At 47.5% G+C, this 26,316-nt stretch overlaps 11 protein-coding genes across 11 annotated transcripts; 4 read left to right on the top strand and 7 right to left on the bottom strand.

Moving 5' to 3' along the window:
* Positions 1 to 1,006: 1,006 nt before the first annotated feature.
* N7471_009884 (uncharacterized protein) lies at positions 1,007 to 3,211 on the bottom strand (the record flags this gene model as incomplete). Its single annotated transcript, XM_057282603.1, has 1 exon — positions 1,007 to 3,211. One exon carries the CDS (start codon positions 3,209 to 3,211, stop codon positions 1,007 to 1,009), a length of 2,205 nt encoding a protein of 734 aa, XP_057133486.1.
* A 2,687-nt stretch (positions 3,212 to 5,898) lies between these two features.
* Positions 5,899 to 6,363, top strand: N7471_009883 (uncharacterized protein; the record flags this gene model as incomplete). The annotated part of the gene is made up of 1 exon (XM_057282602.1): positions 5,899 to 6,363. One exon carries the CDS (start codon positions 5,899 to 5,901, stop codon positions 6,361 to 6,363), a length of 465 nt encoding a protein of 154 aa, XP_057133485.1.
* A 36-nt stretch (positions 6,364 to 6,399) lies between these two features.
* On the bottom strand, positions 6,400 to 7,887 carry N7471_009882 (uncharacterized protein; the record flags this gene model as incomplete). Its single annotated transcript, XM_057282601.1, has 6 exons — positions 6,400 to 6,564; positions 6,624 to 6,964; positions 7,065 to 7,245; positions 7,344 to 7,590; positions 7,650 to 7,805; positions 7,868 to 7,887. The coding sequence occupies 6 exons, from the start codon at positions 7,885 to 7,887 to the stop codon at positions 6,400 to 6,402; spliced, it is 1,110 nt and encodes a 369-aa protein (XP_057133484.1).
* A 1,043-nt stretch (positions 7,888 to 8,930) lies between these two features.
* On the top strand, positions 8,931 to 10,500 carry N7471_009881 (LLM class flavin-dependent oxidoreductase; the record flags this gene model as incomplete). The annotated part of the gene is made up of 4 exons (XM_057282600.1): positions 8,931 to 9,215; positions 9,271 to 9,444; positions 9,493 to 9,563; positions 9,615 to 10,500. 4 exons carry the CDS (start codon positions 8,931 to 8,933, stop codon positions 10,498 to 10,500), a joined length of 1,416 nt encoding a protein of 471 aa, XP_057133483.1.
* Positions 10,501 to 11,745: 1,245 nt separating this feature from the next.
* On the top strand, positions 11,746 to 13,011 carry N7471_009880 (endo alpha-1,4 polygalactosaminidase; the record flags this gene model as incomplete). Its single annotated transcript, XM_057282599.1, has 1 exon — positions 11,746 to 13,011. One exon carries the CDS (start codon positions 11,746 to 11,748, stop codon positions 13,009 to 13,011), a length of 1,266 nt encoding a protein of 421 aa, XP_057133482.1.
* Positions 13,012 to 13,445: 434 nt separating this feature from the next.
* N7471_009879 (uncharacterized protein) lies at positions 13,446 to 15,123 on the bottom strand (the record flags this gene model as incomplete). Its single annotated transcript, XM_057282598.1, has 2 exons — positions 13,446 to 14,890; positions 14,952 to 15,123. 2 exons carry the CDS (start codon positions 15,121 to 15,123, stop codon positions 13,446 to 13,448), a joined length of 1,617 nt encoding a protein of 538 aa, XP_057133481.1.
* A 651-nt stretch (positions 15,124 to 15,774) lies between these two features.
* On the bottom strand, positions 15,775 to 17,333 carry N7471_009878 (Major facilitator superfamily domain general substrate transporter; the record flags this gene model as incomplete). Its single annotated transcript, XM_057282597.1, has 3 exons — positions 15,775 to 16,151; positions 16,205 to 16,295; positions 16,359 to 17,333. 3 exons carry the CDS (start codon positions 17,331 to 17,333, stop codon positions 15,775 to 15,777), a joined length of 1,443 nt encoding a protein of 480 aa, XP_057133480.1.
* Positions 17,334 to 17,690: 357 nt separating this feature from the next.
* N7471_009877 (uncharacterized protein) lies at positions 17,691 to 18,462 on the bottom strand (the record flags this gene model as incomplete). Its single annotated transcript, XM_057282596.1, has 3 exons — positions 17,691 to 18,059; positions 18,184 to 18,310; positions 18,401 to 18,462. The coding sequence occupies 3 exons, from the start codon at positions 18,460 to 18,462 to the stop codon at positions 17,691 to 17,693; spliced, it is 558 nt and encodes a 185-aa protein (XP_057133479.1).
* Positions 18,463 to 19,423: 961 nt separating this feature from the next.
* N7471_009876 (uncharacterized protein) lies at positions 19,424 to 20,920 on the bottom strand (the record flags this gene model as incomplete). Its single annotated transcript, XM_057282595.1, has 1 exon — positions 19,424 to 20,920. The coding sequence occupies one exon, from the start codon at positions 20,918 to 20,920 to the stop codon at positions 19,424 to 19,426; it is 1,497 nt and encodes a 498-aa protein (XP_057133478.1).
* Positions 20,921 to 21,923: 1,003 nt separating this feature from the next.
* On the top strand, positions 21,924 to 23,153 carry N7471_009875 (uncharacterized protein; the record flags this gene model as incomplete). The annotated part of the gene is made up of 3 exons (XM_057282594.1): positions 21,924 to 22,310; positions 22,363 to 22,744; positions 22,846 to 23,153. 3 exons carry the CDS (start codon positions 21,924 to 21,926, stop codon positions 23,151 to 23,153), a joined length of 1,077 nt encoding a protein of 358 aa, XP_057133477.1.
* A 1,283-nt stretch (positions 23,154 to 24,436) lies between these two features.
* On the bottom strand, positions 24,437 to 25,096 carry N7471_009874 (uncharacterized protein; the record flags this gene model as incomplete). Its single annotated transcript, XM_057282593.1, has 1 exon — positions 24,437 to 25,096. The coding sequence occupies one exon, from the start codon at positions 25,094 to 25,096 to the stop codon at positions 24,437 to 24,439; it is 660 nt and encodes a 219-aa protein (XP_057133476.1).
* Between the last annotated feature and the right edge of the window lie 1,220 nt (positions 25,097 to 26,316).

The following is a 26,316-nucleotide window of genomic DNA, read 5'->3' as shown; positions in this document are numbered from 1 at the left end:
CAACTCGGTAGCTTGGATTGGGTTGGACCTACATAGTGGAAAGTCTGGAGTGGTATCTTGGTCAGATATCACTAGTAATCTTTTTGGAGGGACTTTGAACGGTGCATAGTCCAGACCCCATGCCTCTGACATACACCTATATAGCTAGAACCGCAGGTTTATAAAGCACCCGCTATTATACAGTAAGGTATAGGTTGTTAGTGCAGGATCGCAGAGCTAACGAGGAATAGGGAGTGGTAAGGCTTAATAATATAAATAAATACCGAAAAGGCCTTACAAAAAATGTGCAGATACGTGGAATGGAGAAGCAAAAAAGTGAAGCCGAGAAGTTAAAGCTGTGAGCGAGCGGAGGCAAGTAGAATATAATCGTGTCTTCATGATCCTGACTAGGGATAGGTCTGCATCGGTCATGCTCAAATTTTCTCTACGAGCGCACACTAATTCTTATCTACCCATCCTAAATTGATCAATTAACAAGGCCATGGTCGGTCTATACGTATGTTTTATGGAGTTTACAACGGCCGGTGCAGACCTGTTCCCTATGTGAAGAGACGACCAGGGGTTAAACTAATTCATATTAATTGTGAATCATATAGCCAAGAAGTGAAGGCTCCTCCGCCCAACATCCAATTTGGTTTCAATAGTCATAATAGTGGAACAGCTACGATATGGCATGGTCTTGTGCCGAAGAAATCGTGGTGCTTCCATCATATGTCGACGGTCGCATGGCATCCATGGATGTCCTATATAGTAGGATCGACCTTGCATCCCATGCATCCCGCAATACTAAAGACTACAATTCATCGAGTCTTAGGTAATGCTTTCTATAGTTTTAATAGGTTTGAGAGAAATGAACAAAACGTCATTGACTAGCTCTGCTAGTGCCGATGCCTGACAGATATCAGTCCATCTGCAGAAGACGGCACGCCACCAAAGCTATTGTTCCAAGAAGATATCATGAACGGAGAAGGTGGGAAACAGAGAGCCTGTTTGTCTGTGAAACATACTATGACGAAGGCTTCAATGCTACCGGTGAGATCCCTTTCCATGGATTAGGAGCTTCAAGCTCATCTACGTCAGCTGTCCATTTCCTTGGATCTGGGATAGAAAGCTTCCAGCCTTCTTTTTTGGCAGCTTCAGTCAAAATCTTTATGTTCTTAGCTGCACCACTCAGGTGGCTTGCCGATATTATGAACGTCGTTTGATAGAAATGCACAAATGGGAATCTCTTGTTCATGACAGCTTGAACATGGGCCTGCCATAGGTGCGATGCCAACGGATAATCAAATGGGACATAGTTCCATTTGTATATGTGGCCTTCATGAGTTCTAAATGGGGCAATTCGTGTTGTTGGAGTCATAGGCCATGCACAATAGTGCACATGAATTCGACCCTTTGCAAAGACTGCGCTCGGGTGCTTTGCTTTAACCCCTCGAGGGAAGTTGCACAGGGAGGTGAAAAGATGATGAGCGACACCTTCGAACTTCGAGACTGTGTTTTCACTGAGAGGGTTGAGGTAATATGAGAAGTAGAGGTCCTCATGTCCGTCGGTGCCTTCAAGTACCAAAGGATGACCAAATGAGGGCTCAAAACATTTCAATACACTTATAATGCCAATATTTTCCATCTCAGATAACATTTGATGTATGAATCGGCGGTCTTGGTGAGTGGTATTCATTTTCCGAACACTTGAAAGAAAGCTAGGATCTCTGTCGAGGACATCCCAAGCCCGTGTGCGATTTCCCTCGTATAGGAGATTTCCGGGGTTGATACTCCATGAAAACGAGTCCTCAATGATGAGAGCACTCAGCCATTGCTCTTGCTGGTCACTTGGTAAGTAGCTTCGAATGAATCCGCCAACAACCTCGTTTAGAGCAAGGTCTCCAGCAAGCAAAGATAAAGCATCCGTCACTTCATCAAATATTGTGAAGTCCCGTCCAGAGGATCGATCAATGACAAAAAATTGAAAAAAGTCTTCGTTGAGATTTCTCTCTTTCAGAAATCGAAGAGTTGCAAGATCCGAGATGATGTTTTGAAGTGACCATTCTATTGTCCATGGCGTGTCGTCCAAGCACTCGCCAACAATGGCTGACCTTTTGCGCGTAATCCAAGGCACTTTATCTTGGTCTTCGTTGCAAGATATGATCTGCGCGGCAAAGTCGCCGGCCTTTTCTTTGTCCAGCACGAAAACAATAAAGCGGGCCGAACGGTTGACGAGCTCTTGTATCAAGAGAGGAGCTAAAGGATCTTTCTTTGCCATTCTCCCACCAAGGTAGCAGCGAGATTGTTTCTGGGTCTCTACACCGCTCTCCACAACACTCGTTGGGATAGGAGGATCTGCGAAACCTTTGGTGTCGGCCACAAATCCATGAAATAGAGCCAATGGGTTTCCGTTAGAGAGGAGCCCTTCGTGGGACCACCCAGAGTCACCATCGCCATCGGTGTACCTTCCCAGCGCGATAAGTCGCTTGATACAGACAACTTCTTCGAAATCAACACAGAGACATCCAATAGTTGCCCAATCGACTACGTTTGAGAAATGGGAGTATACAATATCCCATTCTCGGACGGTCATCTTCCGCAGTTTGTCAATGACAATCGGGCCGCCCAGAATACTAACAGAGGACGGATCAGGTGCGTCAAGGGAAACAGCAAAATCTAAAACAGCGTCGCGGAGGAAATGTAACGTGTCCGGTCTACCGAGTAACTCGAAAAACTTCACGAGGTTCTGAAGAACCCAAGGCACGCTTCGTAGGAAAAAGTCGATTGTTTCCATTTTTTTCGCCTTTAGGAGGACTTCTCTGTCGCCTTGCCATAATAGGAACTCGCGAAGTACGTATCGCATAACGTAATCGCCCTCGTTGGGCTCTCTGGCAGTATGCTCGGTAAGGTCCTCGACCATCGGACCGGAATCGTTGAGTGATGGGGCCATCTTATATAGTCGATTCAGAAGGGCTTCTGTGACTCCGTGGAGGGCCTTTTTTAGAATTCTCACATGGGAGTCTTCTGGCAAATGGTTCAATGCGGAAAATGGGACTTCATGCGATAGAAGAGACTGATAATGAAGGCGGACTTGTGGTTCTTCTGTCTCGGGGCCTTCTTGCAACGAGTTTATCTTGTCCTCTAAAACTTTGACCTCTTCGACTAACTTCAAGATCCACTTGATATGGCTCTTATTGTCCCGTCCGTGACTGTAAAAACGGTGATTCATGTTTGTTCTCAGGTCGATGGTTTTGATCCCCTGTGATATCTTCTTTCTAATTTGATCTGCTTCGTTTTCGTCTTTAGAGATGTCTACATGTTTGTAATTTCTCTCCGCTTCTTTGTAAGCTGTGTAAAGCTTTTTGTATTCTCGGTGATGCTGCGGGCAATATTGATGACCTGGCTCTCGAGGAGGCTGACGACAATCAGCTCCTCCTGGATTCAGAGCAAAGCAAGGAGAGCATTTCTCTGCTCCCCCCGCTGTGTTTGTCTTCAAATTGTTCATAGTTTTCGGAAATACTTAGTCGTAATCTCGATCAAAAGCTGTAGAAACTGGCATATTCGTTTGGAAAAGCGAAGAGTCACTTGGTGGGGTCGCGCTTTGGTTTTCCTGGCGCTGCACTAAGACAAGCCCCGCACATCAGATAAAATGATCATGGTCTGGTTCTCCGCGTAAAATATTATATCAAACGGTGCGTGGCATTTGGCAAGTCCACGTCATAAGTGGTTGTTTCATCGCCTGTAAAAACAAATGCAGTAAGGAGATATAACCTAGTGTTTCTACTCCGTAGCTAGCTAGATGTTACGCTAGTGTTTATGCTACACCTAGCTAATTAGTGAGGAAATACTCGCACGTTCATGAAGAGTTTATTAGCCAAAAGTTTCTGAGCCATTTTATAGTTACAGGAGGTTGACACAGATATTCCTTGCGACACTTTGGTTAGTTAATTAGATACTGAAGCCAAGCACGTGCCAGATTCTTTAGTCCAACACCTTGCATCGGTAATAGTTATGTAAATAGTACGGAGTAGTTAACTAGTCATCTTACTACTCCATAAGACTGCATGAGACTAGATCCATAAATAGATGATCGATTGCATGGCTTATGTCGCTAGATTGGATCCATGAATAGAAATATTGGGAATAGGGATAATAAAATAACCGAGTCGATGTTTCAATTGGTCACATACATGGATCGAGATTTTGACACTTTTTCTGCTAGACACTTGTTAACTATTCCCGCTACTTCACTTGGTATTCTCTCAAAACCCAAACCTGCTTTTATCTTAGAGTATTCTACACATCATTTTACTACAGTACTCGATGAATAGTCCACGCTAGAAGCAACAGCATCGCACTGCGATGTCTAATTTTAGTGTACAACACATCATACATGCCAAGTGAAAACAAAGCGCGGTGGCTACGTATCACACTTCACAAGGTTGCGGTAGGGGCCAGGTTGCTAACATCGTCAGTCACCTTTCCGGATAGGGTCTTTTGCCCCTTGAAAGGATTCAGAGATCTTGTGAAACTATCACCAATAACTGATCCAACCCATAGATTTTGACTTTTGGTAAACTGGGGGGTCCTATGTTCGGGCGAAACATGGTTGTGTGTGTACTCTCTCTCGCACTAGTAGACTGAACATTCTGTCATCACCGGTTTTTTCGCAGGCACCGTCGTATTTCGGTCCGTATAAACATAGGATTGGGAATATTTTGCTGCAAAGAAAGAAACAATAGGCCCGGGAGCAGGTTCATAACTGTCATCTGCCCACGATATCGACATCCATGGTGTATTGCTTACTGAAGCCGAATACTGAGAACCGCTCGACAACTCAGAACTGATCAAATTAAATGAGAGCCCGAGAATAAGATTAAACTCATCCGGTGACGTATATGTGCAATTCAGAGGGGCTGAAGCCATCCAGTACGGGCTGCTCTTTTGAGATGATACGCATGTCTGGATTGCTTTCTCTGCGACGTCTTCGCATTCACTACAGATACCAAGGGTTACGGATTTAGAGAAATTGCAGCTGCCTGTTGAGCAGACTGGCTCTACAGGTCTGTATCATCCGGACAGTGAGCCCAAAGATAGCAATCTGCATTTTCGGGTCGAGTTCGCTTCCGGCAAGAGCTCCATGAGTGTCAGTCACATCTGAAACTTGTGACCATCGTGGTTTAAAATTCGTCAGTTGGCTTTAGAGATAATATGAGAATCTGTAACCAGTTGTTATAGAATGGCACAGAACTAGACCGATCATCTTCGTCCACATCTTCTTCATGCTAAAAGTTGCTTATGAAGAATACTGCAGGCGTTGTGAAACTAGTTTTTACATTTATATCTCTAGATTTTGCGACTCTTTGCCTCTTCGTCTAAACATACTCGGGCGATTGTTTTAAGCAGCCAAGTTTATATCCAGCAGTTATTTTACTTCATCATCTCTCCATGCATATTCACTTGATCTGCAACCACAATCGCCTCTCCGCTAGCTAGAGAGTACACCTATTTTCACCTTTCACCTGCTCACCTCCCTCTCAATTTCATTTCTCTTTCCTCTCGCTTCTCTCTCACTTCCCTCACGTCCTCTGTGTCCCTTACCAAACACCACCTCTGCCCAGGTGGTATCCTCAACCTTCTTATTATTCTGATTCTTTCTTATCGACCAGATGGCAGAGATTAAAAAAGCACACGCGCAGCCGACGATACCAGCAACTATGATGATCACTACCCGAAACACAAGAGCCTAGGCGCAAGCGTGCATTAGCAGGTGAAGAAGCACACGACAATACTCCAACCTCGAGCACTTCTACCGCCCCCACACCCCGCGGCATAGGACAAATTTCACTAGAGGACATAGCTCTACCCGCATCAATCATCATCTATTTAAAGCAGGATACCAGCACCTTATAGATCATGGGGACGCTGTGCAGACTGGGCGCGACAAGAAGATTCCCAATCCTCCACCGAACAGCAAGTCGACTGGAAGCTCTAGCCGCGGTGTGCAACTCGAACTTCGCAGCTAGAATGCTACTGAAATCGACCCATGGACCGATTTCGGATCAAGATGCCGCGGCCCTCTGGACACAAACCATGCCCGAGCTTCCGCAGCCATTGCAATACTGGACTGTCGTGTTATTCCTCCTCCTGTCGGAAGAGGATCGCATCGCGTTGCGGGACGCACTGCGATTCACCGCAGGTTTATACGCCTTCGAGAAATCAGTCCTAGAGCTAGAGGATGGACTTGAAAAAAAGGCTCTTCGTGCGGCTCACAGACACAAATGGTTCACGATAATGTCGGGGGACCTTCATGCAGAGGAATACAACACGGAGGACGACACTGAAGATGACACTGAAGACGACGTGGAACTAAATACTTAGTCGTCATAGTTTCATTACTCTACCGCATAACTATTCTTAAAACTTGGTAACTTCTCCAGGTATAGTCAGTTGATTTGCAACCACAGTGTCTTCCTCCCCGCTTCCTTGTTCCTCTGCCATTGTTATCCTTTTGTTGCTCCTTTTCTGCTTGATCATAATCCAAGCGACATTGAACAAATAGAAAATACTGATTATCATGGCCTATAAAGAAGATGACTGGTTAGTTCTTAAGACATGACAATAATCAGCAACGGTCATACCCAAATAAATCCTCCACGGAAACCTGGTGCTTTCGATACAGGCCAAGCCACCAACGGCACAACCAGACTAGTAATCTCCCCAAGGCAGTTATAGGAAGCAAAGGTAATAGCCCTAACCTCCAAATCCCCAGCAAGTCCCTCTGCAGTCCAGGCAATCAGTACTGGAATTGTCCCGTAAGACCATCCCACTGATATATAAGCGAAGAACTTGAGACCATCCGGGATATCCCAAATTGAAAATACCAGATTCGCAAAAATGCACAGTATTTCAGACAAGATTATAGGCTCGGTTCGAGATCCACGAATATCAGAGTAAAAGCTCATGATCAATGCACCAGCTACTGCCGCGCCATTCGTGACAGTAGACAAGTTGTTTCACAAGGGCGACGGGATACTTATTTGGCTGAGAGTCGAGCCAGAGGATGAACGGTGTGGCTTCACTGTATGTCATGTTGCAGAAAATGACTAGAAGGAGCACAAAGGCGTAGAATCGCCACGATGTGAAGATTCGTTTGATGATTGTTTTGTCGAGACCCGTAGACGGCTTGAACCCTTCGTCCTGTAGCCTTTTGTTGGCGAGGGCTCTTTCTTCTGTCTTGAGGAAGCGGGATGTTGTGCGCTCCTGGCATGTCGGGAAAGATTAGGAATCCGCTGGGATATTCATGTTAGTTGGATACTTGGGCAAATTTCAAGGGTCATTCGATGCTGCCGAGTACTTACATCAAAGCGATGGGGATTGTGATAATCGTGCAGATAATGAAAAGCCATCTGGTCCATATATAGTAAGTATAGGGCCATTGAAATGCTTGACATGCCGTGATAAACTGACCTCCAACCCTGTAAACCGTGATTATTGTTGAGATTCGTATATGCAGCGGCCTGTAGGTATCCTGCAAACATCTGGCCAATGGGATTTGCAATCCAGAAAAGTGCATTCCGACGTCCCAGTTCTTGCTTCTTATACCATCTGTAACCCCAAGTTAGTGGAATGCTTTGAATTTCCTGTAATCAGGATTCGAAACGAACGAGTTGACTACGTGGACCAGGCCCACATGACACGAAGTGGCGCTCAACCCTACGAAAAATCGCATTACTACCAATTGCTGGTAGCTTTGCACAAAGGCCGTTCCGAGGGTGAAAAGACCCCAGAAGATCTCCGCGGCTGGGAGGTAGTATTGTGCCCTGTGGGAAATATCAGCTGGGACTCTATAGTCCTCTTATTTCCTAGAATACTGATGGCTTACGGGTATTTGATCAAGGCCATATTGCTGGGGATTTGTAAGACAACATAACCAACTTCATCTGCATAGCAACTAGCGTCAGCATAACCAAAGAATAGATACCTTTGATCCGCTAGGAAGAAGGCAGAAGGGCAATATTCTCACATGCAGCATTGATATAATTCAACCTATTCCCGGAAAGATCGAGATCCTGCTTCATGCCAGAAACATACGCATTGGCTATTAACTTGTCAGTCATTCACTCTCGTATGCCTATGAGGTACACAACTCAATGCCGAGACGTCCAGACATTGACAAAAAAGGACAAACAGGCATATGGAAGAACAAGCCAGTCCGACTTCCGAACCAGTTGTCGCTCTGCCAATGGCATACTAGGAGGGAACCATTTTGTGGCATTCTCTAGGCGTGAGATCAAGCCCGTCATCGCTCCGAAACAACTTGGAATATTTTGGGAATAGAACAAATGTCAATTTAAAAAAATGGTCGTTGTATATGTTGACGAATATGGCTTTTCGTTTTATAGATCTAATCTCGCCTCTTTTATGAGATATTAGGCCATATGGTATCATACCCCTGACACAGAGGCATGCATGGTTGTAAGGCTTGCGGCAATGTCTGTATCAATCAGGTACCGATCTGCTGATTGCGCCATATATCATTGAATTAACACCACAAGAAGTATTTTAAAGCAGACCTAACAGATTCAAATTCCAGTATCTGTAGGAATAGATTCAATCTGTCAAATGTATTTGCAAGAGTAAATGACGCGATCCCGTTGTAGACAACGTTATTCGGACATCTTCCGTTCCAGACGGGCCCAAGAGCTATGCTTATCTCGCTTGGCGAGAACCTTTTGATATATGATGCGATAGGGTTGCGTATTCGTGCTTTGTTGTACGGATGGCAGCAGCTGAGCGTCGAGCGGGGTCGTTCTGAACAGGGCAGATAAATAATATCAACATATAGCAACACCTGGACTTGGAAAACTGTCAAACAGAGGCATCTAATCAAACTGCATACATTGAAAGTAAAATAGAGCCTTGGGCTTGGAAGTTATCCATTCGCAATGTCAGCTGAAAACTCACCACCCAAGCGGCGGATATACCTCAATGGCTTCGACATGTTCACGGTAGGCCATCTTTCCTTCGGTCAGTGGAGGAACCCTTCCGATAAGTCAGCGACCAAGCGACGAGACCTGTCCTACTGGACGAATCTTGCCCAATTACTCGAGAAAGGCGATTTCAATGCGTTGTTCCTCGCCGACACCTATGGTCTATATGACACGTATAAGGGGACCGCAGAACCTGCTATTCGAAATGGAGCTCAGTATCCCATGGGAGATCCTTCGATAGTAAGTTAGCTGTCAGTTTCATTTATCCAATTGGGTTGCTGATGATATGTATCAGCCAATTTCCGCAATGGCCTCGGTCACCAAAAATCTAGGTTTTGCGATCACCACCTCTACTTCATATGAAGCTCCATACGTTGTAGCAAAGAGGTTTTCGACTTTGGATCATTTGACGGGTGGTCGATTCGGGTGGAATATCGTGACCTCGTGGAAGGAGTCTGCTGCAAAGGCTGTGAGTGTACCCATTGAAGAACTTTTTACCCAAAATTGACATCCATAGGTGGGATTGCCTCTGGTAGACCACGACAAGCGGTATGAAATTGCCGACGAGTACCTGACCGCATTGTACAAGTAAGCAACAGTGAACCATTGACAGTCATACAAAGTGCTTACCTGCAATAGACTGTGGGAGGGCAGCTGGGCCGACGACGCTCTCCAAGAGAATGCTCAAACAGGCGTATACGCCGACCCAAGTCGAATCAAATACATCCACCACCACGGCGAGCATTTTCAATTCGATGGTCCCCACATCCTTGACCCATCCCCCCAGCGCACCCCCTTTCTCTTCCAGGCAGGCACATCTCCAGCAGGCGTCGCCTTCGGTGCGAAACACGCAGAAGGAATTTTCGTCTCAGCCCCTTCACCGCACATCCTCGCACCACGCATCAAATCCATTCGCGACGAAGCCGCCAAGCTCGGCCGAGACCCCAAATCAGTGAAAGTATTCGCCATCCTCACACCAATTGTAGGCCGAACGGACGAAGAGGCGCAGGCAAAGTACCGCCAAGCACTAGAATACGCCAGCGAAGAAGCAGGTCTTGCATTCTTCTCCGGTGGAACCGGTATCGATCTTAGCCGGATTGGTCTAGACACGCCTATTACGCCGTCAGATGTGCATGTTGACGCCCGCGTTCATTCCACGATCAATACGCTCACGTACCAGAGTCCCGATGTGCCTCAATGGACACCAAGGAATATTGGGAAGCATATCTCGATTGGTGGGGCTGGGCCTGTTCCTATTGGTTCTGCGAGTACTGTTGCGGACTTTTTGGAGGAATGGGTTCGAGTGGCGGATTTGGATGGGTTTAATATTGGATATGTGCAGACTCCCGGGACCTTTGAGGATGTTGTGGAGCTACTGGTGCCAGAATTAAGGAGAAGAGGGGTATACGCGCCCCTGGGTGAGAGTGGTACACTGCGGGAGAGGGTGTATGGGCCTGGACAAAGGCATTTGCGGGAGGACCATATCGGGAGAAAGTATGGATATGAGGTGTATGACGGCCAATAGTCTAGTTACAGGTGTGAGATGCACGTTAGATTGGTCTGGTTTGAAACAAATATGCGGTGCAAACGGACATGTGGATACAGTTGAGAATCAAGATGTTTATAATGGATTTCGTCAAATTATACAGTTAACTTGACTACTTCTCTATTATTTACGGAATGTCAGAGATGAACATCCATAGACAGAAATATTCAGGAATCAACGAAAAAGAAACTGGACATGACTGCTCAGGAGACCTGTATGAAATCGGAAACCTGTTTGTGTCAAAGGTAAGCGCCCTTAGCAATGCGCCAAGACAAGCCGGAGATATTTCTTGACTCCTTTGGCTCTATTACGGGGGCCAATGGGGCCAATAGGGCCAGAAGCCATGTGGCCAAGGGGCGTGGTTCTATATAATTGGCCCAACTCTATTAAGGCATGACGCTAATGCCGTTGAGATCGGGTATTTTGTACGATTTCATTTCCTAAGTGGACTCGCACAGATCATTTCAAGATTCGGCAATTCTCCGAGACGCATCTTTCCTTTTCAAATTCATGTTTTATCTTAAGTGGAAATTGAGGATACAGTAGGTTAAGTTAGCATAGCGCTTTATAGATCTCAACCTGTGTCAAATTAATTAAAGACAACGCCTAAGAGACCTACCGGACTCTCCGATTGGAACATATTGACGCTAAACAAAATTGTATCGGGGGCCGAAGGATCCAATTATGATTGCATCACTTCACTCAAAGGGAGAATATCCTCAAATGAACGGACTACATCTACCGCGAGGCGTTTCTTGGCAGTCGTTTCATATTTCCCATGCTCTTCCGGACTGATCATCCTCAGTTTGATCCACTATTTGCTCTAAACTATCGATTCTACTGGGCCCGATCTCCGAAATAACGAGGTTTCCATTTTTCTTGGCTCCGTTTAACGGCCCTACCGCTCGGGATTCGATCATCTTGGGCGATCACCAGCCTTATGTTGTATAACTTCGATTCCATATGTGGAAATTTGAAACCCCTAGATGCAAGGTATACGCCAAATTTTTCTAATCCTTCTGACCGACATCTCTAGGACTATAAGTACTGGGTATCTATGTACTCATGATGCCCCCCATTCTATCATCACCATCCTTCAGTCTCTCCTTTTCCTGACACTTGCTGGATTCAAGTTGTCCATCCATTCCTTTCTACACATACATTCCTTTCTATACACACGTTCATTTCTACACACTCCTTTCAATTTAAACCAATTTTATCAAAATGATGAAGTCTTCCCAACCCTCTCGCTGGCAGGTCCTAGCGGCCAAAAGAAAGCTCATTGTATCCTGCATTCTGGGCCTCTTCTTCCTTGCCATCGGGATGGACATCCGAGCTGAGCTCGGATCCGGACACAGCCAGAAGAAGATGGTCAAGCGCGACACCACCAGCACCAGCGACACCTCCATCTGGCAACCAACAGCCGGGGTCAAATGGCAAATCCAACTCATCGACGCTGTCGAAGACACCACCATCGACGCCGACATCTGGGACATCGACCTCTTCGACAACACCGCTGAGACAATCACCACTCTCCATGGCAAAGGCCACAAGGTCATCTGCTACTTCTCGGCGGGCACGTACGAAGACTGGCGCCCAGATGTTAGCAAGTTCGACACCGCGGACCTCGGCAGCAACCTCGATGACTGGCCAGGCGAGCGCTGGCTGAATATCAAGTCGAGCAAGGCTCGCGCGGTCATGAGCTCGCGTCTGGATATGGCGAAGCAGAAGGGCTGCGATGGTGTTGACCCGGACAACATTGATGCGTATAACAATGAGAATGGTCTTGGGTTGACGGAGGCCGACTCGGTTGACTTTTTGACTTTCCTGGCGGCGGAGTCGCACTCCCGTGGCATGTCGATCGGGTTGAAGAATGGTGGTGATATCATCGGCTCGGTTATTGACAAGATGCAGTGGTCGGTCAATGAGCAGTGTGCCCAGTATAACGAGTGTGAGGTCTATGCTGCCTTCACGGAAGTCAATAAGCCGGTTTTCCATATTGAATATGCTGGGGAGACTATTGAGTCTGGTGGCTCTACTGATACTTCTGACTCGGCCGCCGAGACTACCACTAAAAGCAAGGCTACCGCCACTGCCACTCTCGCTGCTACCACTGCTGCTACCACTGCTGTTACTTCTACTGCTACTTCTACTGCCGCTGCAATCAGCACAGCCGATGCCACCAAGACTGGCAGCACAACTAGTACCACCGACGCTAGCGCTGACACCGATGCTGATGACGAAGAAGATGAGGACCAGGAGGATGAAGATGAGGAGGATGAAGACGATGAGGACAACGAGAAAAAGGAGGCCAGCGCCGATTCTACCAAGGAAAAATCTCACCGATACGGACACGGTCACCACAAACTCCGAGCCAGAGCCGCTTTGTCCTCCACGTTGAAGACATCAGCCTGCAACGCAGCCAATGCTGGCAAGTTCTCGACTGTCATCAAGAACATGAACCTCGATGCCTGGGTTGAATATTGCTAGACGATCAATCCACTGTGGCATTGGTTTCTACGGCAATAAACTGCACGCCTGTTCGCTGGAGAGATTGTGGAGGAATGACTGTCGCTATCGTATACAGTTCGAAGAGAGAGATTAGAATATACAATATATGTATTACAATATAGGCAACACTGTTGTCTTCGTGATTGATCTAAGTTGATTCGTAGAAGAGCTGGAAAACAAGTATAATTTTGGCAGTGGCGGCGTTGTTCTACAGTGTAGAGAGAGGATGCATAACCTAATTTTGCCACTCAACCCATCTTATAAAACGTAAGATCGCATTAAGGGAGGCACATCGTTTGATCATGAAGTGTTTTTTTTTCCTTCCGTTTTCTCAACTACAATTTCATATTGTTAACGAATAAACCAGTGAAATGGAATGGATACTATTCCAGTCTCCAGCACATCATTCCCCCTTAGACACACAACTCCTCAGAAACCATAAAGTTCTCGTCCCTAGCATTCGTTTCCTTCGGAATGACATTAGCATCCTGGACCTCACACCCCCTCAGCACAGATTCAGGACCAATCCGAGCTCGGCGACCAATCACACATCCGGTCAATTCAGCCCTGGACTCAACGACAACGCCCTCCATGAGAACACAGCGAATGATGCGGGCAGCGCCATCAATCTGGCAGTTCGCACCGATCACACTCTCCTTGATAACAGCACCCGAAGCAACAGTCACATTCTCTCCGAGCAAGCAATCCTTCTTCGTAATAGTGCTAGGCGAAGCCACGCCTTCAGGGTATGCAACTTTATGGAAGTGTGCGAAAGGCGACGCTGCCGTGCGGCCGACTTCCTCGATAGATGGGAGTTTTGCCAGGAAAAGGGAGGTTGAAAGAAGGACGCCTGTGTTGTCGACTCGTCGGATGAACGGGGTTGATCCTCGGTGCACGTAGGCGAGAATTTGTGGCAGCTCAGTAGATTGATAGAACTGCTCTGGCTGAAGTTCGGAGTTAGAACGCGTTCTGGTAGTGCTCATGTCCCTGATGTCGATTACTTTGTCGACGAATGCGCCAGTATGATCGCTTTCGGGGGTGAATTCTCGCTCCTCGTTAGGGGTGGTATCTTCATTGAAGTTCTTGGTCAATCCTAGCTTATCGCCGAGACCCCTCTGCCATGCTGACTTGGCCCAGGTGCCAACCAAATCCTCGCTAACGGATTCCAGTTTCTTCTGGTAGTGGACTAGGTCTTTGACCCAGTAGGGGAAGACGTAAACATGGGCATCGCGGAAGGTGGTCAGCATCCTGATACGCGGACAATTCTGGATGAGGGAATGCCGGATCAGCAGGCCTTTGTCTTGTTTCAGTTTCTCCTTGATTGTATCCATCGGCGTTGACATGAGGAGTTTGGAGAGGCTGAACCGTGGGATCAGCGGTCCCTCAGGGCCGGGGACAACAGGTGCTTCATCCTGCTGGAGCGGTGCAATAGCTATGAAATCGGTTGCTTCTTCCTGGATACTCTCCTCTCGGTTGTCGGTCTGGTAGTACACGGCGAGACCACCGGAGCGAGCTTCCAGCTGACGATCGAAGTAGGAAGTGGTTGGAGCGGATGTATGGTGAACTCCATTAAAATCCCTGCTGTCGTCGAGTACATACTGATTGGCAATCCACGCCTCGAGGATTGACTCACCGGGGATTTCGCAGATGAGGTCACAGGGAAGAAGGAGGAAGTTGGTGGTGATACATCTCTGGACTTCGGGGAGACGGAGCAGCTCAGCAGTTCCCATTGTCATCTCGAGGTCTTTTGGTGCGATTATCGAGACCGAGGGCGAGTAGAATGATGTCAGGTGTGGGTTTTGGTCCAAGGCGGCCCTAAGGGGAGGGAAGGACATTGGAGGGGTGATCAATGTGATATCTGGGATATAATAAGCCAATCTAGTTCAATGGGCCAAGAGGGTGGGAGGATTCGGACTTACCAGTGATACCTGATCGTCTGCAAAAGTCAATGGCGTAGAATACCATAGGCCTGTTTGCGACTTGAATGAGGCACTTTGGATACTCCTCGGGTCTGGAGGTGAATGTATTGAGTGAACCCCCAGGGCCACACAGGATGAGCGCCTGGAAGTCCATGAGACCCGTGTGTGGCATAGTTGTCAGAGTGGAGGGTCAAGCAAGTGAGATTAAGAGGCCTTTAAAATGCAACTTGCTTTGTGATGAGCGATCAGTCGCGTGACATATGTGAGATAGAAAGGTTGTTGAGAAGGTTGGAGAAGGAGGGATGCGTTAAAAGGAAGAGCTGAATAGGGACAGCTTGTATGCCAAACAGCAGGTCACGTAGCTGAGACTGACTGATCACGGGTGAGAGGGTCTGAAGTTGTTTGCTTTGGCTGTGTCCCTGAGGATATTATGTGCAAGGCTTGTCTACATCGACACTCTCCACTGTCACAATTTGCTGACCTCCAGGGCTTAGTTCGGGGTTATTAAGATATAAAAACATGGATTCCAACGTTGGGCGTTCCAACTGGCATGGCAGTTTCCTATAAGGGAGCTCCGGGTTTCAATCAGGACACCAAAAATGACAGAAATATGCTAGCCTGGGCTCAGTTCAGTATGGTTTGCTCCAAGTCTTGTAGAACCAGTACTTAGAATTAATATATGCTCATTAGGAAAGGCAGAGAGAGATAAGGAAGATGAATAATTATATGCGTTCGTTGTAAATACTATAGACTAACGGTATATCCATTTTCTTCATATAAATCTCAAGTGTCACACAACAAATAAATGTTGTCTCCTGAATCATCATGCATCTTGTTCAAGCCCAGCGTCTAATTCATTCTTTCGATCCTTCCGCCAGACAAGCCACCACGAAGCTAGAATGCCAGATATAGCCGCACACAGGAAGCAAAGACATATAACGTATGACACTTGGTACGTCGGTCCAAACACCGTACTGTATACATGAGGCCCGGCGATGCCACTAAACTGAGCCATAGCATTCGTCAGTCCAATACCAATCCCCACGGCCACTGTGCCCTCAAGCGCACGAATACGTTCTGGCCAGATGACAGGGTATGCAGATCCGGCACAAGCGGTAGCTACAACCAACGCGACATATTTGACGACTGAGTTTGGAACCGTAATCAGAATGATGTAGCAGATGATTATCGTGCTTTCAACTGTTTTTGCTATTAGTAGGAGCCCATCCGCAATTCGGAGGAATGAAACTTACTTGCGACAGCGGTGGTCCAGGGCCTGATCCATCCTTTGTGAAGTAGATACCCGAGAGTATTCAGGAAGAAAAAACATGCGACATAAGGAGGCTATTGGTTACGAGCTCTGTTAGCAATGTCTTGAAAATCAGTTCGTTTTTGAGCCCAACTCACAATATTCATCAGCTGTGATAAGGCGGTCGTAGTAAATCCAAGCTCGTAGATAACGGTGGGCAAGGCGTAATTCACTCCAAATCCGCCAATACCATGCCCAATCCAGTAAATCGTGAATGTGTACAGCGTTGGACTTGAGAGTAATGCTTTAACATCGTCCCAGCTCCAGCTTTTGTCTTTGCCAGAGGGTGCTGAAGAAGATAGACGGCCCTTAATGAAAGTTCTCTCCTCTTCTGTCAACATGCGGGCAGTCTCAGGGTAGTCCGGAAGACCAAATAACGCCACCACAGACAACACGATTGCTGGAAGGCCTTCGATGACAAACAGCCATCGCCAGCCTGATAGCCCACCAGCTCCATCCATATAGCTAATGGCATATGCCAGTAGCCCACTCAATGCGCCAGACACCTGACCAAGAGAGTAGAAAAGAGCTATTCTCCAGCGCAGCTCAGACGGCTTGTACCAGAATGCCATGTGGTAGAGCACAGAAGGGTAGAACCCGGCTTCGGCCATTCCAATTGCGAACCGAACACACATCATCCCGGGGAAATCCTGTGCGGCACCAGCAGCGCAGGCGCAGATACCCCAGGACAAGATCAAGACGAACATCCATCTCGAGGGCGTGACTCTTTTCAGAAGGATGGTGTTGGTGGGCTCGAAAAAGAGGTAGCTGTAGGAGAAGATGGATTGTGTCCAGGCCCATTGTGAGGAGCTGAAATTGAGCTCTTTCTTGATTCCAGTACCGGCTTCCAGATTGATGATGGCGGCGTTGGAGTAGTTGTTGGAATCAATGACACGGAAAATGTATACAATCGAGTAAAACCCAACGAGCCAGAAATCTATCTTTCGTATCACTCTTTTCTCGAGTTTGGCGTTATATTCATTTTCTGAATGCTTGCGATTGATCTCATTGGGCGGAGTTGAGGGTATACTAGAGGTAATTACCTCCAGTTCGTCGCGCTTATCCATCGCCATATTGTCAATTCCTGAGATCCGTTCAACGCAGGATGAATTGCTTTGAACAATTTCACCTAATCGAACAAGCAAAATTTAACTTATTTCCCTTGAAACGCCTTTATTCTTAAACGTTACTTGGACCCCTCCGTTCTTGGCGACACGGGTTGTTAGGGCAAGGTGCCATGATAGTTTGGATCACGACATATTCCCCCCAAATGTGCCTATCGCGGAGACGTCTACAAATTGTTTAATTGAACCTTCGTTGCTCATTATTACTTCGGATTGCAACATGCATAGTCTAAAAAGCTTTAATTGCGGGGAATCAATGAATGATATACCTGGGGATAATTCCTCTATGAACAAGCTTGATTTTCATCATGCAGAGATGAAGTCATCATATTGCTCGTAGGTTGTACGTTCGTTTAACGTGTTAATTGATAATGTCAAGATCAGTTCGTCTCTCGTATCCGAAACAGACGGAAGATTTAGTGCAGCCAATTGTTCCTCGAAGGTCTCAGTGGGAATGAGCGATAGCACTGGGATTAAACCATCGCTGGGTTCCTCGGTGATGACTGATGTCGTGCCTTGGGGCTCTTGCGACTCGGCCTGGAAGCCAGAAGGCTTCGCCGCTTCCATGTTGGAGTTGCGCGAAATTTGCCTCCGTTTGATGGTAGGAAGGTTCAATTGAGTTGAGCCAGTTGTCGGGTTGGCAAGCATCACTAACGGGTTCGAGGTGAACCGAGCCTGGTAAAGATAGATTAATTTCCTGAAGGCCTTCTACGAGAAAACATGACTTGAGTATGTCAGCTAGGGTAAGTCAGTGGCTGGAAATTAAGGCAAGCTTGATCGATCGGCAGAGTGCACTTACGAGATGGGTTGTTGGCCTTTTGGAATTCAGAAGGCGCTCCTGAAGTTGGGCAAGAGACAATAAGATACGCACAAGATAGGGATACTCTTTCCATTCCTTTGGAGTGACCCGAAAACTCGCGATAAAGCTAGGAACTTTGGCCGGGCCTCACTCTATTCACATGAAGTGTTAGTGTTATATGATAGAGTCCACCTCTGGACTTCGCATTGTGGCTCACCTTGACTCGTCCAGGATGCTCTTCTCGGACGACAGAATGCATTCAAGAGCGTTTAATGTCATCCCACCTAGCCAGGAGCTCCTGACAAGTGACTGAGCTTTCGACTAGCCTTGATTGACTGTTCCCTCAAAAGATCATTGTTCGTTTCCAGTATCTTCCGTAGGCGTAGCATTGTCAACATGTTGGAAGCGACATTCCGTCCTTTCCAGATAGCGGGAGTTCCAGAGTAAGGGATAAACTAAAAGATCGCGGTGACGGCGCATGAGATCCGCGAGGGATATCACCTCGTCGCTGGATAACATGCTGAAGTGAGATATGTGACGATGGAGAGAGGGAAAGAGTACTTGCAGACGAATTTATATGCCGATCCAGCGCATAATTGGTCTCGTCGTCAGGCCCCCGGTCAAGTGGTTAGAATTTATGTAGTTTCTAGAGATACCATGTTCCTTTCCAAATCAATATCATCAATATCACTATTTCCTCGGTTTGATTCCCTCTAAGATGCTGTCTAATCACGTTTATCATGCCAGGTCCTTCCATATTTTGAGATTTAGTACAGGGGTTTGCACTGTTAGTATACACAATGGCCACTTGGTCTTTTGGGCATATTTATACACATTTAAACGGAATGTTCAGTTCACAGTATTAAGTTCTGTTTTATTGAGTCCGAGTTTCATTGACTATGATTTAACCCCATTTCACAGCATGATAATGCCATTGTATACTAATGTCTGGCAAATCTTGGCTTTCACTTTCTATTTTAGTGCTCACCTCTTGCCGCTTTTTGTTCACTAGGACCTATGCAACCTGATCCCATTCACGGCGTCGCCTGGATAGCCTGACCCAACTCACTGCGACCTGAGCAAAGGGGGAGATCAGCTGGCCAGATAGTATCGTCACAGCCCTTCCTTGTTGTTCATGACCACTCCTTTGGCCAACGAAAAACCGCCAAAGTTCCAGATACCACCTTTTGCTTATTGGTTGATTGGGGGTTTTCCCCCTTCTTTCGACTTGTTGGTGCCATTAAGCTGATAGCACCACGTTTGTCCATTTTCCATGGATATCAGCACCATCGACAACCTCCTCGGGGGTGTAAGGTCGATGATACCATACACTGAACTTGCTCTGATCCAAAGGACTGAGATGCAGAAGATCAATACGAGCTGCACGCGGAATCACATCATTAGGCGTCAAACCAGCAGACTCCTGTTTGATAACGTATTCTAACATAGCGACGAAATGATCAGACGTCCAGAACCCTTCTCGCCGTTGGGAGTTACGCACTAGGCGTAATGTCTCCCGACGCGTATGCCAGTCGCGGCATTTAGTGGCATTGAAATGCAGGATTTGTAGAAGCATAGGTTTAGTGGAGAACATCGAAGCTTGCTCCGCCAAGCTCAAGTAAAGCGCCGCCAACTCGTTCATCCGCTGGAATAGGGGCAAAGAGGAGTCATAAGACATCTCATCCAGGGGATTCTTAAGACAAGCAAGTATTATGTCACTGGCCATAGTCCATAGCTCGATCAGTATTATCGGGCCGCGGTCTTGTGGCCATAAGGTATCCCTATGTACCGAGATGAAAGCATGGAACTCGCGCTTCCAGTTCAGTAATCTCTCTATAAGCGACTTTTCTGCCCTATTCTGATAGAGTAGATCGGCAAGGGCAGTGTTCAACCCCCGTAAACTAGATCCTATGCGGTGTTGGAATCCCAGTGGATAATTCGCCGTGATAGTTGCTCCAAGGACAATCGCAAAATCACTTTCAGACATTGCCGAATACCCATGTACAGGCCGGCATACGGTAATCGCCTGCCAGAGCGGTAAATCGTCTGCTTCTGATTCTATATCATGCTGTGGTTGGGAGAATGTAATCCGGTGTAGCTGTAGATCTGAAAATGCGCGCATTAGGACCAGCCCCGAGGGATTCCCGTCGAAATTGACCTTCTGCCATTCCATAAGGACACTATAACCGGACCGTAGGTGCGAGGTCACGGCTTTAACATCGCCTTGGAAGAGAGACAGCGACACTAACATAATACATGCAACAAGAACCGCCTCTCTATGCGAGCTGCTTGTGGTATATGTATCTCCCTTCGTTAGTCTCTGTCGTAGAGAAACAAGGGTCTTGGTGCACTGCGCTAGAGTGAAAGATGGGGTTTTCTTCCCACTAGGCTTAGCCACAGAAAGAGACTTCGATTTGAAAGAGTCGGCGGACTCTTCCATAAATTGCCAATGCATAGAGCTCAAAGCGATAGCTGCATGCCGCACAGCAGGTTCCTCCTCGGCGACCGTGTGAACGAGTCGCTGCCAGAAGTCATCGATCATAGACCCGGTGCATTTTCTAGAAGTATGCGTCTTGAATAAATCAAGGTACCACCGTTCGACGTGTGAAAGACCCACTTGGCTTGGATCCAGTAAGCGTCGTGCAAGGAAGTAGTTGGGGGCCGTGACGGGGCTTGTGTCGGGGGCCAAGTCGGGGGCCGAGTCGGGGGCCGGAGTGAGGAGCTGTATGTCTCGCATGGCACGTTTACGCCGGTCCGGAGTCTCCACGTATTCGCATACCCGTCCCGTACTGGTGCACCTGAGACATGAGGGGTGGGTTTCATCGCACTTTTTGCGGCGAATTCTGGAGAGTAATATATATTAGTTGCCGGGATCTTGTTAGTACCCGCATATAAGCTTACTTGCACGTTTGGCAGCCCGAGCGAACTTTCGCATGGCTTGCCCTCATCCTTGTAGTCTCTTCTTCAGGAATCATCTTGGGTTCTCGGGAGGCTCAATTGCCTTATAGGAACGCACAAGATGCCGGTCGTGGCCCATCTGGTTCTGCTAGGCTTAGATAGGGGTTGGGTTCACCGCCTTAGCTTCACGCATAACATATTTTTTGAATGGTTGAATACGGGGTATTTTACGCAGAAACTCAGGTGACACTGGGTTGGCGAAACACAAAAAAGCTTGGAAGTGCCCAGGGGCATATTATGTTTAGTCAGGTTATCAATGGAACTTCTCATTCTTGTCATTTCAGTTAGAGTTCAAGACCACTACTGAGTGAGGGATCGCACCTAAAACGCGTCTATGAATTCGTACTCTCGTTGACTTGGACAAGTTAGGTACATTTGTCCTATTATTTGAGTATTTTGTTTAAAAAAAATATGACGATACCGTGGACATAACTATGCAGATATTCGACCGGCGTAGCACGAGAAATCATGATAAACACTTTTCATTTTTGAGCTATTCCGCACTAGCATCTACTCAGCCTGAGCCTGAGCGCCCTCATAAAAGCGCCAGCACTCTAGATGGGAAGCGTTATCCTGTCTATGTATATGGTGGCATATAACGCCATCCTGAGCGAGCATGATACCATAAACCCCGCATGTACGGCACAGAGTACGAAATATTCACGACAAGAGTAAATTGTAGATCCCAGAGTTAATTATTTAGGATTAGGTATATAAGTCCAGTCTTCTCGCCTAGAATATCTTCCTAGTTCATCACTGTCGCTGTCTATCCTAAAGCAAATATGGCCCCCTCTGCTATAGAAGAACAAATCCCAATCGAAAAGGCCACCGTCAAGCCATGGAGCCGACCTGCGCCTACTAATGAGAAGCTTGATTGGGCACCACTAGTCGAGATTGATCTTTCTCGTTTCGATGAACCTGGCGGAAAGGAAGAGCTCGCAAAGCAATTATACGATGCCGTGACACGAGTCGGGTTTTGGGTAGTGGTCGGACACGGACTCGACGACGAGCGTATCCTACGCCAATTCAGTATCGGCAATGCGTTTTTCAAAGAGAATCTTGAGGAAAAGCGAAGCTTCGAATGCAATTTTGCTGAAGGCGAATATTTCGGCTACCGTGAAAACTCCAGGTGGATTGGAGAAACAGGTGTGAAAGACAATATAGAAATGGTCCGAAACTTACCTATCTGCATGACGGATTTGATCGAGCTAATTTGTGCAGCTCAATATTCCCAAAGCCATCCCTGCATGGGATGATGTTCCTAAACACAGGATTGTCCGTCAGAACTACGACGAGATTGCCAGCTTCCATCGAGATCTTTTCGACAAGGTCATCCGCAAGCTGTTTGTCTTGATGGCGATTATCCTGGAATTGCCAGAAGACCACCTAGTTCAAGCCCACGCCTACGACAAGCGTTCCGATGACCACTTGCGATACATGATCTACAACACACGCACTCAAGAGGAATGGGACAAGGCACAGGCGTATACCAAGGGTGGTCACACGGACTTCGGCAGCTTGACACTACTCTTCTCGCAGCATGTTGCTGGCTTGCAGATCCGGGCGTCCGACGGGGAATGGAAATACGTGAAGCCTGTTGAAGGTGGGATTACGTGCAATATTGCTGACACGTTATCGTTCCTTACCAATGGCAAGTGCTCACATCTGTTGTCAAAAAAGTATTCTGCTAACACAGGACGATAGGCTTCCTTAAATCGACGATCCATCGTGTCGTTACACCTCCCAGAGATCAGATCGATATCCCCCGTCTTGGGTTGCTCTATTTCTGTAGACCGGGTGATGATACGGTGATGAGAACTGTGCCCTCGCCTTTGCTTGAACGTCTTGGTCTTCTAACCGAAGAAGATAAAAACCAAAGCAACCCTGCCCCCACGGGGACTGAGTATGTTCGAGCTCGTGTTCGGGATGTTCATCATAAAACTGTGATTGATCGCAGAGAGAATACTTCGTTCGAGTTCAAAGGACTGAAAGTGCCGAATTATTATCAGTGATAGATTGGTGGTGTTAGCTCGTGAGGACTTGGGCTAGGCAAATTCTATTTCCGTGCCTATTTCTGATCATGATGAGGTTGTGATAGTATCAGGAGTCGAGAAGCAACCAAAATGTGTAGCTGGTGACTCTGGTTTATATTACTTCTGCGCCTGGGGATCACATTTTGATATCATTTGCGACGTCATCTTCAAAGAAACTCACGTGGCGTCGAAAATTTGTGCAGGTGATATAAGCATAGGATAAAAAAAAGCTGCCTTCTCGCCTGAGGCAGATGATTCCAATGCCTCAGCCACAACCCCGCAGTGAGTCATGTATAGAACTGTAAGAACCTCTAAAAGAGTAATTAATGCATGTAAATGGTGGGGAAAACAGGGTGTGGGTGGGTATCATGATCGTCGCGGCTTGACCAACGTGGGGGAGCCTCATGACTGGAATATCTAGGAACTATGCTGATGAAATACCACAATGTCTCAGTGCGTAGGACTTATCCTATAATTATTTTCTTGAGAGATGGTTGGTGTTTCTGGTAAGACATTTAATATTTCAATCGTAACGCGTGCAAAATATCTAATCCACAGAGTGGGAGCTGTCTAAGGAGTGTAAGGCTGACAGCCTAGTCCCCAAAAGGGCGCATTTCAAACATCATATCAAAGACAAAGGAAAAAAATGGCAAAAAAATCAAATCCATCAGCGAGACAAGCTTCTCCACCTAAAAACAGTGAGTCACAGTAACAATAGCCAATAAAGCATGCAGTAAAACTGAAGAAAACACATGCATGAACATCGTCGACTTTCCGCATCTGTCATTGGCCAATGTCCCCACACCTGCATCCTCCTTCGGGGAGAACACCAGTAATGGGGCCTGGCCAAGCCCGCAGATTATTGCGTACAATCAAAAACAATTGATCGAGTCACCATCAAGTCGGGGTCCGAGACTAGGAAATCCCGCAAGTCCAGAACCCCGACGTGCACTCGAGTCAAAGATCAAAGCTGGAAAACAGAAAAGTGAATTTCCGAGGGCGCATCCAGGCAGGCCCTATCAATCCAGATCATCAAAGACTGGGGTATGGGGGGGTGTATGCCGATAATGTGCTAAATTCCACATTACCGGCAAAGACCGTCTCGCGGTCAAAGTGGGTGTGGGCAATCAATGCCCATCGCGAGTGAATTGAAGCTTCTTCAAAGCGATTGGTGTGGGGGGTGTGTGTATGATCGTAATCAAATAAGCCAGAGTTGAAATCCGTTGCCAGTTACGTTGCCAAGTATCTCGCCAGGTATACGTTCAACGGTGCTTGGGGGAGCCCTCAACGTACCGGCGAGGAGTCTCGTAGTGGCGCTCCACACGCTCCTGTCGGTCGACGCTGTACAATGACCCACGGCTGGAGGATGGGCGGCTGGGAGAGCCACCGGGCGAGCGGTACATTATGGAAGTAGGCGAGCGAGAAAGGCGCGGGGCCCTCTCGATGAGCTGGTAAGCCTCGGGGGACATGGAGCGAGGACGAGTCTGCTTGCCGCTGACCTTACGAGCTGGGACGGGGTAGGTCCGGTCGTAGCTTGAGGACTGGGCCGACTGGACGGGCTGGACTGGGTTCTGGACGACGACGGCCTTCTCGCGGATGCGCATGCCTTGCTCGAGGGCTGTGAGAAGCTCGCGGGCAGCGAAGGCATCCCGGGGCAGCTTCACCCGCGTCGACTTGCCACTCTCAAAGTCCACAGTAGAGAAGTGCTTGCCGTTCTGGCTGAAGAGGTAGTTGTGGAGAGTGCGGGCGCGGGTGTTACCCGACTCGCAGAGTGTAAGGCCATCCTTGTATGTCTGAACAGCGTGGGAGCAATTGCGGCAGTGGCCAGCATGACGCTCGAAGTCGTCAACCACCAGCTTCTCGTCGTCGTAGAGGTCACGCACGACGGCGAGAGGATCTATTATGTCGATGGGGGCGGGCATTGTGTCGGTACGGCGTAGTCCAAGTAGGCGTCGTGTCAGACTCAGACGGGGAGGAGATCTCTCTGTGGAGGTTAAGTGAGTCGAGCGATCAACGGTGTACGAGGTCGAGCGGTAGGGCGACACTGTGACTGATTTATGGGGGGTCACGCGAAAATGGTAGATGATCACCGTATGTAGATGATCGGATGTGAAACCTAAGTGTGACAATAGATATGGAATGTGAAATGTCAAGTGTATGTCAAATGTATGTAGATTGAGGAAGATATTCTAGTGGAAAGGGGAGGGGCCCTCGACTGTTATATACTATGCAAGTGTCATGCAGGCTCTATAGATGGCGCCCTGGAGCCTGGAGAGTCTGGTGTCCGCTAGTGGGGCCTTAGGGATCTGCACGACCTCCATAATACTTAGCGCATCACGCTAAACACACGGGAAGTGCAAGTACTATTCTTGTCACACTGTCCAATCTGTATTGTCTGTGGCTAGTGAGGCTGTGCTTTGGCTTCAAACACCGCCGTATTCGCCCTTGTCGTTCCCCTGATTGGCCAAACTCTCCTAATTCACGGTCAACTTTCACCATGACTTCTTCAACCTATTCCCACTATTTCCCTTTCGGTCCCCGACTCCATTTCCAAGGCATTATTGTTTTTCTAGCCTTATCCCCATGACATTAACCGTCTTACTCGGTTTGATTACGCATATCATTCACCTGTCCAAAGATGTGTGGCTTATGTTTCTCGTGTTCCTGCGCCATGACAAGGGTCTCGTGTTCCCCACTGTCCCCCCCCCCCTGAGAACAGGCCTCAGGTTCGCGTCATTTGCAACCGTTTTGACTTGACATTTGGAAATAGAACCTCAAGATTCAACTAGAGCCAGTACATTCAGAAGGGGGTGTTTGATCGTAGGGTTCCCGCCCACCCATTCCCCACGCTCATAGGCTCCCGCAACCGCCGCATTGCGATGAGCGTCTACCGAGACAACTCTGGAACTCCCCAAACCACCTCGCTGGGATTTCGAGCACTGTTCTCTTGTTCCATATTTGGATATACTCGAGCGTTTCAAACTATCTAAGAATAGTGCGCGAACTCGGATTGTTCATTTTGGACCCCAACATTTGGGGATTCTCACCAGCCTCAACTACCCCTCTCAGCCGCAAGCCACAAGGTAAACAATACCTCTCATCCAGTGCATTTTGCAGCCTATTCCCAATGTAGGACAACTGC

This window comes from Penicillium samsonianum (assembly GCF_028829775.1).
Source record: "Penicillium samsonianum strain IBT 33392 chromosome Unknown utg000005l_segment0_segment0, whole genome shotgun sequence".
NCBI lineage: Eukaryota > Fungi > Ascomycota > Eurotiomycetes > Eurotiales > Aspergillaceae > Penicillium > Penicillium samsonianum.
Note: the sequence above shows the minus strand (reverse complement) of the source record. Positions and strands in the feature narration are given on the sequence as shown.